This window comes from Octopus bimaculoides, chromosome 3, assembly GCF_046866305.1.
Source record: "Octopus bimaculoides isolate indiv1 chromosome 3, ASM4686630v1, whole genome shotgun sequence".
In the NCBI taxonomy this organism is placed as follows: Eukaryota; Metazoa; Mollusca; class Cephalopoda; order Octopoda; family Octopodidae; genus Octopus; species Octopus bimaculoides.
Genome location: NC_142930.1, coordinates 169,917,170 through 169,929,857, shown reverse-complemented (window position 1 = coordinate 169,929,857; position 12,688 = coordinate 169,917,170). Strand labels below are relative to the sequence as shown.

Sequence of the window (12,688 nt, the reverse complement as noted above, 5' to 3'; positions counted from 1 at the left end):
TGTTTTCCACCTGTTGTCCACTGTATGTGTGTGTTTTTGTCTTCATGTCTTTACATTGATGAAAATTAGTGTCGCTGTCGTACAAGTTGCGTCATTTGTTTCCAATCTTCTATCAAAACATGTCTGGCCATAAGGAAATATCACCTTATTTGGAAATGAGTGTGAGTTAGCAACAAGAAGGGCATCTGGCTGTAAAAAATCTGCCTCAAAAAATTCTGTCTGACCATGCAAAGCATGGAAAAGTGGACATTAAAACAATGAAATGATCAGCAATGCCTGATTTTTCTGCCACCTCACAGATTTGAGCTTTACAAAGTTCCTTTGGCCTTTTGAGGTCAAGGCTGGATCCAAACTGCATCAAATACGCACAGTTGTTTGTCATTATCTCTTCTGATAGACACTTTGTCCAGGAGAAATGTCTCCAAAAGATAGACCTACTCTCCAGTACTGTCCTAATATTTATTGTATGGACCACAGATCATAATCATCATCATCGTCATCATCGTTTAACGTCCGCTTTCCATGCTAACATGGGCTGGACGATTTGACTGAGGACTGGTGAACCAGATGGCTACACCAGGCTCCAATCTAATTTGGCAGAGTTTCTACAGCTGGATGCCCTTCCTAACGCCAACCACTCTGAGAGTGTAGTGGGTGCTTTTACGTGCCACCGGCACGAAGGCCAGTCAGGCGGTACTGGCAACAGCCACGCTCAAAATGGTATATTTTACGTGCCTTCTGCACAGGAGCCAGTCTAGTGGCAATGGCAACAATCTTGCGTGAATGTTTTTACACGTGCCACCCGCACAAGTGCCAGGAAGGCGACGCTGGGCACAGGTGCCAATGTTTTCCTGACCTGTCTCTGATATAAGTTAGACACATGAAGGAAGCTTTTTATTTTACTAATATTTTCGACCTTTATATCTCTGTTCTTTGAATATGAAGCTATGTTTTCAGGGGAAATTGTTACTTTGAACAGTCTTTGTAATCCAACCATTTCTTGTTGGTTTGAGTCATCACTCATTAGTTTTACTTCATGTTGTAGGCCACGATCTCTTTCATCATCATCATCTCTTTCTTTATATATATGGAATCTAAGTTCAAGTATTGTCTAGCAACTCTAACAACCATGATCAGGATGCTAGTTCAAAACAGAAATGTATAATGATAATAGTTCTTTCTTTTATCGACACAAGGCCTGAAATTTTGGTGGGAGTGAGTTTGTTCATTACAGCACTCAACTGGTACTTAATTTATTGACCCTGAAAGGATGAAAGGCAAAGTTGACCTTGGCAGGATTTGAACTCAGAAAATGAAGACAGTTAAAATGCCACAAAGCATTTTGTCAGTCATGCTAACAATTCTGCCATATGTCCCCACTATTCTACAATACGTGTGTGTGTGTGTAGTTAGGGATGCCACACACACGATCATGAGATCATGGTTTCAGTTCCCTGACTGGCTGCACATTGTGTTCTTGAGCAGTTGGCTCAGTTGTAAATGGATGACCCTGTGATGGACTAGCCTTCTGTTCAGGTAGACTGTTAGCCTTCTCACCTAAAATAATCAGCAATGTATAACAACATCTGATAATCTGGCCAATCACATAATATGTATGTCCCTACTATTCTGTAATATCTTTGTTTCCACTATTGTATTTAACCGTATGCCAACCCTGTTCTTCAATATATCTCTCTGCCTGTGTCTCCAATAAATTGACTCTGGGTCATTAGTTAAGTGAGTGTGATGTTTTCAGATCTTTATTGAAGCAACTATGATGATAGATGTTGTCTTGTTCCACTTGCTTCAATGAGGATGTAAACTACTATATAATCCTGGTAAATAGAACCTCACTGAACTCTATGGCCAACTTCAGGGGAGGATCTGAATCAGAACTTGTTTCCTACTTCATACCTCTCACTAGTGCATTCCTCTACATCTATATGGTTGCCTGGCCAGCTAGGGACATCAGTGAACTCTCCCTCAAATCATGCTGTACCATCTTAAAAAAAGGAAAATCCATATGGGACACTTACTTGTATTGTAAAAAGGCATGATGGTCGTGGGTGGAATGCCTTTGTCCCATAACATCACACCCTAACTTCTGAATCTAAACAAACTCAAAAATAATTTGCATATTTGTATTTCATTGACTGAAACTTAGAGTTGAAACCTCTATCTATTGAAATAGTCAAAGTAAATATTTGTTTTCACCAAATGAGGCCTAATTATAATTAAATGAAGTCCCCTGGAAGGGAATTTATGGCATTGTCAGAAATGTATGTAAGCAGTTTCAGATGTCATTAGTAATATGCTAATACTACTACTACTACTACTACTACTACTACTACTACTACTACTACTACTACTACTAATAATAATAATAATAATAATAATAATAATAATAATAATAATAAATGCCCTGATGCAATACCAGGCACTGGCTCTCATGGCTTCTTATCTTAACTGATTGGAAGTGTTATCATGTACACTGTTTTGTCATGGTATACAGCAAATATTCTGCTCAATACCACATATTTGCTTGTCAGTTGTTTGACCTTAACCAGTTGAGCATGTCCCTTGGTGGCTGATGATATGTGCATCTCTGATCATGAGCAGAAGTAGTGGGGGAGCATCATAGCCATGTGTTGAGAGGGGGGGGGGGGCAGAGGTTGAATAATTCACCTCAGGAAACACGGGTGTTTTGTTCATCATCCTTAAAACAAACTTTATTCAGGGACCTTTTGAGCAGGATGGGCTACATGACCTGAAGAAAATTCTGACTGGGTCCCACATGCGCTATTCATCTTGATATGAGATCACCATGTCGCACACATATGGTTGTACCTGGTGTACCCTTATCAGATGGGTAGCCATGATGGGTATATTGGGCTTTGTATGACTGTACCCCAGTGTCACTTTGATGGCATGCACTGTTCTCTCACTCAATAATAATACTATTAATCCATTTTTTATTGGCTGCCCAGGCCACAGAAACATTTAGGACACTACAAAGAACAGTGGAGAGTTACATAGAAACATGTAAGCAATAAAACGATAACAATTTATATAAAAATCTTAATGGACAAAATCCCTTATAGGGAACGAAATTCCACTCTGTGGAAATCAAAGAACTGCACAGATCCAAAGTAGGGCCATCCCCACTACATTCACCTCACCACATCTCACCCCTTGCAAAAAATTTACTAGGAGGCAGTAAATCTCTTTCAACACTCACCTTCCTTTTCAAATGGAATTTTAAAAAGCCATTGTGGTTTTGGCCAAAGAGAAAAGCATCTGTCTTCAGCCCTTTCCGTCTCATGTATCATATAACCTCTTTCACCATAACCACCAGACAGAGTAAAACTGCCTGACCTCCTCAAATGAAGGAAGAAAGCTGGGCAATATTTATGATGGAGTCAGCTGATAGCCAGATCCATCTTATGTGTGATAGCTGTTCAACATAACTTCACAAGTCGGCAATGGTCAAGCACTATATGAACATGTGCAGGACAGTTTCATTGCTCCGCATGCATATCAGGCACAACATTGTTGATGGTACCACCCTACCTGTAGAGTTTATTCCAAATCAGCAATGCCACCTCCCTTCTCTGCAGCATTACCAGGCCAGAGATTTTCATCAATACCAAAAGTTTTCCCCAAGACATTGCCTACCACTAATCTTCTATAAAACATCATGGTGGACCATCCACTGAATGCACTGCCTGACTGGCAGAAGGCTGTGAGCAGCCGACAATATTCAAGGAGCCAGGCACTCTCTTTCAGTTTATGCTTGATACAAGACTGCATCTCTGTCAAAGAGACAAGCTGTGGAAAAGCCTGTTTTACAAATGGTGACCACACTTGTTTACTGATGAAGAAAAGCTGCAGATGTTTCAGCCTCAACATATGTCTGTGCCCAGTCTTCCACACAGCAGGTACTGGCAGCAATTGAACCATTTGACCAGCATAATATATCCCCTTCACAAAAAGCAAAGAAACAAATGCTCCATTCTGGTCTGCTATGAAGCAAGGTAAGGCATCACAGTCAGGCAGATGACAGATGCAACCTCTGCCTGACTCTTCAGGGATAGTTTCCTTTCATCCTGTTTCTAGATGAGACTAAGCACTCTTCTCGTCATCTCTTCCCAATTCTTGTTCACCTGAAAGTCTGAACATCAAGCAATTTAACCAGTTGAACACCCAACATCACTATTAGACAGTGCAAACCTGCCTCTCCAGCTGCTAAACTACAGGCCCAGTGACCTCTCCTGGTTAATTTTTGTTCTTGTCACCATCCTTTAGATTAGTGTCGATCACTTCAATGTGTTTGGTGTCCAACACCATTTCAGTAACATTGTCTATATATGCAAACATGAATCTAAATTCTTGGATTCGCAAGATATCCCTCAAAACCTCCAACTTCTGTGGCTTCAGAGTCAGTGTGTACAGCAGGATGGGGAGGGGGGCACCCTTGACTGACCATTTGCATGATACTGAATAATTCCAACATGTAACCATTTACTCTGGCCAATGAACAAATATTGTACATTGTAGTGATCCAGCCTCAGCCTCTGAAGATGGGACCAAAACCAGCCACAATGTATTGATGGTCAACCCTGTCAAAAGCTTTTCACTGATTTGAATCGATCAAAGTCCTGCCCATGCCAGATTCTTTACCCACATTCTATGATATATCATGTAGATGGAGGTTGTCAGAGATAGCTCTGTCTCGTATGACAGAATATCGACAGCAAGCACCAACCTGTATGCTAACAGTTTTGTCGAAGTCTTCAACTCTGCATTTAGCAGTGTTATGGGCCTGAAATTGTTAAGTCCCTCTTGTTTTGGTCCTTTCTCAGCAGCACCATTACACCTCTTTTCACAGGATTGGGAATTCTCCCATTCTGTTGCCAGTTACAGTAGACAAATGCCAAGAGGCCCTTGAACAAGTCTGGCATATAACGATAAGGCTCATAGGACAGAGCATCCAGCTTTGGCAACTTCTCCATCATGCAGCCCATCACCACTTCCTGCTATTACCAACATTTTGCAGGACTCCACATGTCTAGTCAAGAACCACAGCTGGCCGTTAACAGTAGGCAGTAAAGTTCACCCCAAACACTTGAGCAAAATGGAAGCTGCACATATTTGCCTAGAATCAAGTAGCAAATGCCTCCTGTGATAAATGAAAGACCAAATTGTGGCTTTGTTTATCATGTTGCGCCATTCAGGCCCAACAAACAGCTTTCATTTCTTCATGCTTTAGAGCATGCACCTAAGCTTTGACAATGCAACCTTCATACTTGGCATTGAAGGGTCAGTGAAGGGCCAATATCACCACTAGCATATCAGTTGCAAAGCCTTTTCTTAGCACCTGTTTGTAGATATTTTACACTTATGTTATTAATCTCCTTAGAAGAACCATGAACATCACATGTTATTACTCACTAACTCTGATCTAATTTGTGAGGTTTTGACACCATTTTCATTATTATCATTGTTCCAGATGGCTACTTCTGGTCTTGACTGATTATTTCTAGTTTGGAATCTTTTACTCCTAATTTCAGTTGATTTTGTACACACACACACACACACACACCTCCAGAAGGCTGCTGATGTAATTAGTAATTTGGGTTAAATCTATGGATTCCAGTGCCCTCATCACCTGTTTATGTCTTAAAACATTGTTGACATTATAATCTTTAATAAGTATCATCTTCACTTTCAGCATCACTATCATTATCAACATCACCTCTGTTATTATTCTGTTATTATTGAATAATCTGCTGTAATAGCTACCAAATCTCTCAAATTCTGCAAAGCCATCTTAATAAGAAAAGGTAAAACATGGATAACATTGCCCATGATGCAGCATGTCTGACTTGAAACTGAACAACAACATTTGAAAATCTTTGTTATCATTATCTCCTTTCTTTACTGCTATCATCATCATCACCATCACCATTTTGCTTATATTGATATCTGGAAAAATGTTTCAATCATCTACATTGGAATTAAGCCTATCTTTGCTAAAGAATTCACTTGGCATTAAATAATGTTTGATCTCTACCACCACAGACCAGCAAACAACACTCCATTAGTTTCATGTTGCACTTTTTTCTGGAAATATGAGAAGCCAAAGCCAGTACAGCCTTCACCTACAGTTTGTTGGTGAACCTTCTAATAAATCCTGTTAACACTGAACAAGTTTTTCACCTGAGAATCAAACAGTAAAATATTTGGTATATTTCTGTTCCATTTTTTAATGGAGTCCTGTTAGATGAAGGAGTGTCTTTAGATTTAAACTGTTTTTACTAATAAATCCAGTTTATAGTATACAAGCCTGCCATTATATCATCAAAACTGTCATTCTGTTGTTTTCCTATATTTATTTATTGGTTTATATCTAAAAATGTTTTCAACCTCCCCCACCCACCCACCCATTTCACTCACACCTTGTTTTTAAACTGTGAACTTTTGTTCAATTTTATTCTAATATGTAATTAACTATTATAATAAACTTTTACAATTTCACTCCTTTACTTGGATTTAATTCATTTATCAAATGGTTCTCTCATGGTATTCCCAATAAGCACAAAAAAAAAATGAATTTTAAAAATTAATAATTATTTATTGATTTTTCTAATTTCTATTTCCATTTCTGAATTTTTTTTTTTTTTTCTTATTTTATAGCGGAGGGAGAAGATAGTGCCCAGGATCCTTTGCAGGGCTTCTGAGGTTAGTGAAAAGGAGAGAATAAGGAAAATATGTCTCTAGGGTTGTCAACCGAAACTTTCTTAACTAAAATGAATCATGAAGCTAATTGTTTTCTTTACTAATGAATGATCTGAATTCATTAAACTATTGTCATCCTGCATTCAATATTAAACCATAAGTATTTGATAAGCATTACCCAAGAATGGAGTAGTGGAGCCAGTGTATGGAAGTGTACATAGCAGTAAAGAAGTTGAGAGAAACCGTGGCTGCCTTCTTGGTATTGTTGGAGTGGTTATTAGACAGAATTTATTGCAACATTTGTCAGTTTGAGGAGTTTCTCTCTGGGAATGTCAACTAATCAAAACTAGTGTTTAATTAATGATCCATTTCTGAAAGAATCAGGCCAGAGTTGAATGGTGTCCCCCACCCTGTGGCCTCACCCTACTGTAACAATATTAACAATAAATAAAGTATTTACTAACTTTTGATGACCTTTGATGGTCAAATATCTGGACTGTTTTCATGATTTCATCAATCTGTGTGTATGTGTATATATGTTTGTGAGTGTGTGCATGCCTGTTTCTGTATGTGTGTGTTTGTGTGCATAGACACATACACATACATACAGACATTCATACAAATCCGTGTGCGCACACATACATTATGCCTCGCACTCAGTCAAATGATTACTTTTCTTTGTTTAAAAGGCAAGAGGTGAGAGTTGGCAGAGAGCTAATGTGAGTCAGTGAAATAATTGATGTGACAAGTAACCTTATCATACTTCACCACCACCACCACCACCACCACCACCAACATGTCTGTGATGTTTGTTGAATAAGGAAGAATTTCCCACGTGTGCTTCTTCGGCTGCCTTAGATTTCACTTTTAAATTGATAAACTTTCAGCTGTATCTCTCTCCACTTCCACTGTTTTCACTGATCAACTTTTCTCTAAACTACATTCTAAATTTATTCTTATATTTCTCCTTTACTTACTTCTTATGAAGCAAATAAAGGAATTGCCTAGAATGACCTTAACCATGATGACTAATTCCAGTTCAGCCCACCTTTAATAACTATTTTATTTTTCTATAGAACAAGGTGCAAAACACCTAACTTATTCACTCCAGAGTCTCAATATATTTCATGACTGTGAAAGGGGAATCATTTAAAATTACAACCCTGGGGTTGTTGATTTACCTGTAGGAATTCCATTCAGATACTTTCTCTATTGAAGAGACTCAGCTGAAAGATTTAAGTTCATCTCTCCTTTGCATCTCTCCTTTCTACATACTCTCCTTGTGTTTAATTTTATCACAGTCCATCAACAAATCTCCCAGACTGTGTGTCTAAACGTTATGTGCTCATCTCCTCTTACTCACCATTAAAGAGTGAATAATACAGTGAAATCACACAATAAAACAGCACCATCCACCGATGCTGTCAAAATATCATCAACCGATGTTATCTGTGCTTTTTAGTATTTCTAGTCTCCACAAGATGGTTTCTCAAGATGTTTACCACAGTCCTAGACGTTATGAATAACACATCCAAGTAAGGTTGGATGTGCTGATTAATATTCATTACAAAAGCTGCTTCTGTTGCTAATACCTAAGTTGTGTGTGTGTGTGTGTGTGTGTGTGCACGCGCGTGTACATATATATACATATATCATCATCATCGTTTAACGTCCGCTTTCCATGCTAGCATGGGTTGGACGATTTCACTGAGGACTGGTGAAACCGGATGGCTACACCAGCCTCCAATCTCATTTGGCAGAGTTTCTACAGCTGGATGCCCAAGCCTATAGTCAAAGAAGGAAGTATTTGTTGTTGCATGACAGTGCACGCCCAGGCTATTGAAACCATTCACCAACTGTGCTACCCAAGCCTCCAATGAATTTCAGCACCTGACACACCTTCCAACCTGATCACTGCTCTTTGTTTTCCAGTCAGGCTCAAACTTTAATCACATGACCACAATAGTACCAACTATAAGTATGCATGCACAAAAGGCAGTGTGACAATAATAAAGATATGTCATAGCAAAAGGGCAGATAATTTTTGACTTTCCCTCATTTATTTACATAAGTAATACTAACATTACATTGCTATTATATATTTTCATACCAGCTTGCTTTGCTTCACTTTCATTTTGTATGTGACATCATCATCATCATCATCATCATCGTTTAACGTCCGCTTTCCATGCTAGCATGGGTTGGACGATTTGACTGAGGACTGGTGAAACCGGATGGCAACACCAGGCTCCAGTCTGATTTGGCAGAGTTTCTACAGCTGGATGCCCTTCCTAACGCCAACCACTCAGAGAGTGTAGTGGGTGCTTTTACATGTCACCCGCACGAAAACGGCCACGCTCAAAATGGTGTCTTTTATGTGCCACCCGCACAAGCCAGTCCAGGGGCACTGGCAACGATCTCGCTCGAAAATCCTACAGGAGCCAGTCAGGCGGTACTGGCAACGGCCACTCTCAAAATGGTGCATCTCATGTGCCACCCGCACAAGAACCAGTCCAGGGGCACTGGCAACGATCTTACTTGGCTTGCCGGGTCTTCTCACGCACAGCACATTTCCAAAGGTCTCGGTCAGTAGTCATCGCCTCGGTGAGGCCCAATGTACGAAGGTCTTGCCTCACCACCTCAGCCCAGGTCTTCCTGGGCCTACCTCTTCCACGGGTTCCCTCAACTGTTAGGGTGTGGCACTTTTTCACGCAGCTATCCTCCTCCATTCTCACCACATGTCCATACCAGCGCAATCGTCTCTCTTGCACGCCACAACTGATGCTTCTAATGTTCAGCTTTTCTCTCAAGATACTTACACTCTGACGGGTATTCACATTGACATTACACATCCAACGGAGCATACTGGCTTCATTCCTTGCGAGCTTACATATGTCCTCAGCAGTTACAGCCCATGTTTCACTGCCATGTAGCATGGTTGTTCGTACGCATGCGTCATACAGTCTGCCTTTTACTCTGAATGAGAGTCCCTTTGTCGCCAGCAGGGGTAAGAGCTCTCTAAACTTTGCCCAGGCTATTCTTATTCTAGCAGCTACACTTTCAGCGCACCCACCCCCACTACTAACTTGGTCGCCCAGATAGCGGAAGCTATCGACTACCTCTAGTTTTTCACCCTGGAATGAGATAGAAGTTGTTTCCTGTTTGTTTGCAGTCTTTATTGCACCTGAACATCTGCCACAAACAAAAACTAACTTGCTAGTTAACCTGCCTTTGATGTTGCTGCACCTCTTATGTGTCCATAGCTTGCACCGGGTACATCTTATAGAGTTACTACCTACTCCTTTTCTACATACTGAGCAGGGCCATCTACCTGAAGGGGTTTGTGTTTTATCTACCTTCCTACTTATTAGGATTTTGGTTTTAGCTAGGTTGACTCTAAGGCCCTTCAATTCTAGACCTTGCTTCCACACCTGAAACTTCTCCTCTAGTTCTGATAGTGACTCCGCAATTAGGGCAAGGTCATCAGCATAGAGGCGCTCCCAGGGGCAACCTGTCTTGAACTCCTCTGTGATTGCCTGGAGGACTATGGTAAATAAGAGGGGGCTGAGGACGGAACCTTGGTGGACCCCTACCTCTACCCGGAATTCATTGCTGTACTCATTTCCAACCCTCACCTTACTGGCAGCATCTCTGTACATGGCTCGCACAGCTCTCACTAACCATTCTTCTATCCCAAGTTTCCTCATTGACCACCAGATAAGGGATCGGGGGACCCTGTCAAAGGCTTTCTCCATGTCAACGAAAGCCAGGTACAGAGGTTTATCCTTAGCTAGGTATTTCTCCTGCAACTGTCTCACTAGAAATAAGGCATCAGTAGTGCTTTTACCTGGCACGAACCCAAACTGCATCTCATCTAAATTGATTCGCTCCCTAATTAGTTGGGCTATGACCCTCTCTGTAACTTTCATAACCTGATCTAACAGCTTGATGCCTCTGTAATTATTTGTATCTAAAGCGTCACCTTTACCTTTGTAGCAGTTGACTATGATGCTGCTACACCAGTCATTGGGTATGACTCCTTCGTGTATCACCTGGTTTGTAATACGGGTGACTAGGCTATAGCCAACACTGCCAGATATTTTGAGCATCTCTGCAGTGATTCCTGATGGGCCGGGGGCTTTCCCGGTCTTCATACTCTTAATTGCTTTATCTACCCTGGTACTATCAACTCGGATAGCTGGTCCCTCTATTGGGTCGACATACGGCAGGCTCTCTTCCTCCCATTCATTCTCTTTATTAAGCAATTTATCGTAGTGGCATCTCCAGACCGCTTTCTTTGCATCCTCATTTAGTGCAAGCGTACCATCATCCATGCAAACACATTTCTCTCCTACAACATCACTATTCCCTCTCCTACACTGTCTTGCAACACGAAATACCTCGAGTCTTTGGTCCTCACGGCGCAGAACATTGGCAAATCTTTTCTTATCTGCTTCCCCTCTGGCTAAATAAACCTGTCGCCTAGCCTCCCTTCTGGCACATTGGTACAATTCCCTGCTACCACCGTTCTTCCAGTCCTTCCAAGCCTGTTTCTTTTGTCTAATAGCCCTGTCTACCTCCTTGTTCCACCACCACGTTACTCTGGGTCGGGAGGGGGCCTTACACCACCCACAAATCTGGTCGGTGGCTTTCAACAGGTTGTCCCGCAGAAATCTCCAATTGTCTTCCATGTTGTATGATGCTATATCCCCTTCTATTTCGTTAAATGCTTCAAGTAACTTGTCTCTAAGTCTCTGTCCATTTGCAGGGTCTTTAAGCTTCCACATCCTTCTCCTCCAAGCCGGTCTAATTCTGGGCACCCATTTTGCCTTGATCCCAAAGTCGCTAACTACTAATCTATGTTGTGGGGTACATTCTTCACCAGGGTAGGTTTTGGCATTTATAAGCCGCCCTCTTTCCCTATTTCTGGCGAGGATGTAGTCGATTTGGCTAGAGTGTCTGCCGGAGCGGTAGGTGACTAGGTGACTGGCAGGTTTCCTGAAGTTGGTATTGCAGACCATAAGATTGGTTGCATCACAGAATTCCAACAGTCTGGTTCCCTCCTCTTTGCGCGAACCGAAGCCATAGCCTCCATGTATGCCATGGAAGCCTCCAGCACAACGTCCGACATGACCATTGAAGTCTCCAGCCACAAAGAGAAGGTCCCTGTCACTCGTCGACGAGGTAGTTTGCAAGAGGGTGTCATAGAATTGGTCTTTCAGACTATCTGGTAGCCCCGGTTGAGGTGCATAGGCTGAGATGACAGTAGCCAATCTATGATGAAGCACTTGTCTAATCTTAAGTACTCTGTCACTTACTCTAACGACCTCGATTACCTTATCCACCCATTTCTCCGCTAGAAGTATTCCTACGCCCCCGACCCCATCAGTGTTCCCTGCCCAGAAAATCTTGTACCTGTTATATATATATATATATATATATATGCAACTGTTGGTATCAGCAAATGTAATGTTTTATAATTGTAACTGGATGGTTGAGATATGAGAGAGAGAAGATCCTTAGCAAAGCTGCACGTTGCATTGTTAAATAGAGAAGTAATAGGTGAAGATTTTATTGAATTGTTACAACTGCAATGAGTGGGGGGGGGGTCAGTTTTGATAAGCTCTTGTCTGTGCTGGGTAGTAGTCTGTTACTATGTTGCCTGAGAGGAACAACGTAAATCATGTAAAGCTTCATCATCGTCATCATCATCATCATCATCATCATTTAATGTCCACCTTCCATGCTGGCATGGGTGGGACAGTTTGACAGGAGCCAGCCAGGCAGAAGCCTGCATCAGACTTTTGCAACTGTTTTGGCGGGATTTTTACAGCTGGAAGCCCTTCCTAACACTAAACACTCAGCAGAGTGGACTTAGTGCCTTTTATGTGGCACAAGCACAGGTGAGGTCAGTTTTGGCAATGTTTTTACAGCTGGATGCCCTTCCAAA

The 12,688-nt window shown here is 41.4% G+C and overlaps 1 protein-coding gene across 4 annotated transcripts in view; it reads left to right on the top strand.

The window, feature by feature from the left end:
* The window catches only part of LOC106883383 (uncharacterized), a 35,403-nt gene extending 28,177 nt beyond the window's left edge, over nucleotides 1–7,226 (top strand). For all 4 annotated transcript variants that reach the window (XM_089350018.1, XM_089350015.1, XM_089350016.1 and 1 more), the window contains exon 3: nucleotides 6,697–7,226. Coding sequence is in view for 1 of the 4 variants with exons in the window: in XM_014934371.3 (XP_014789857.1) it covers nucleotides 6,697–6,780 (84 nt within the window). In the remaining 3 variants the exon portion in view is untranslated. The remainder of the gene's footprint in view (nucleotides 1–6,696) is intronic.
* Nucleotides 7,227–12,688: the final 5,462 nt, after the last annotated feature.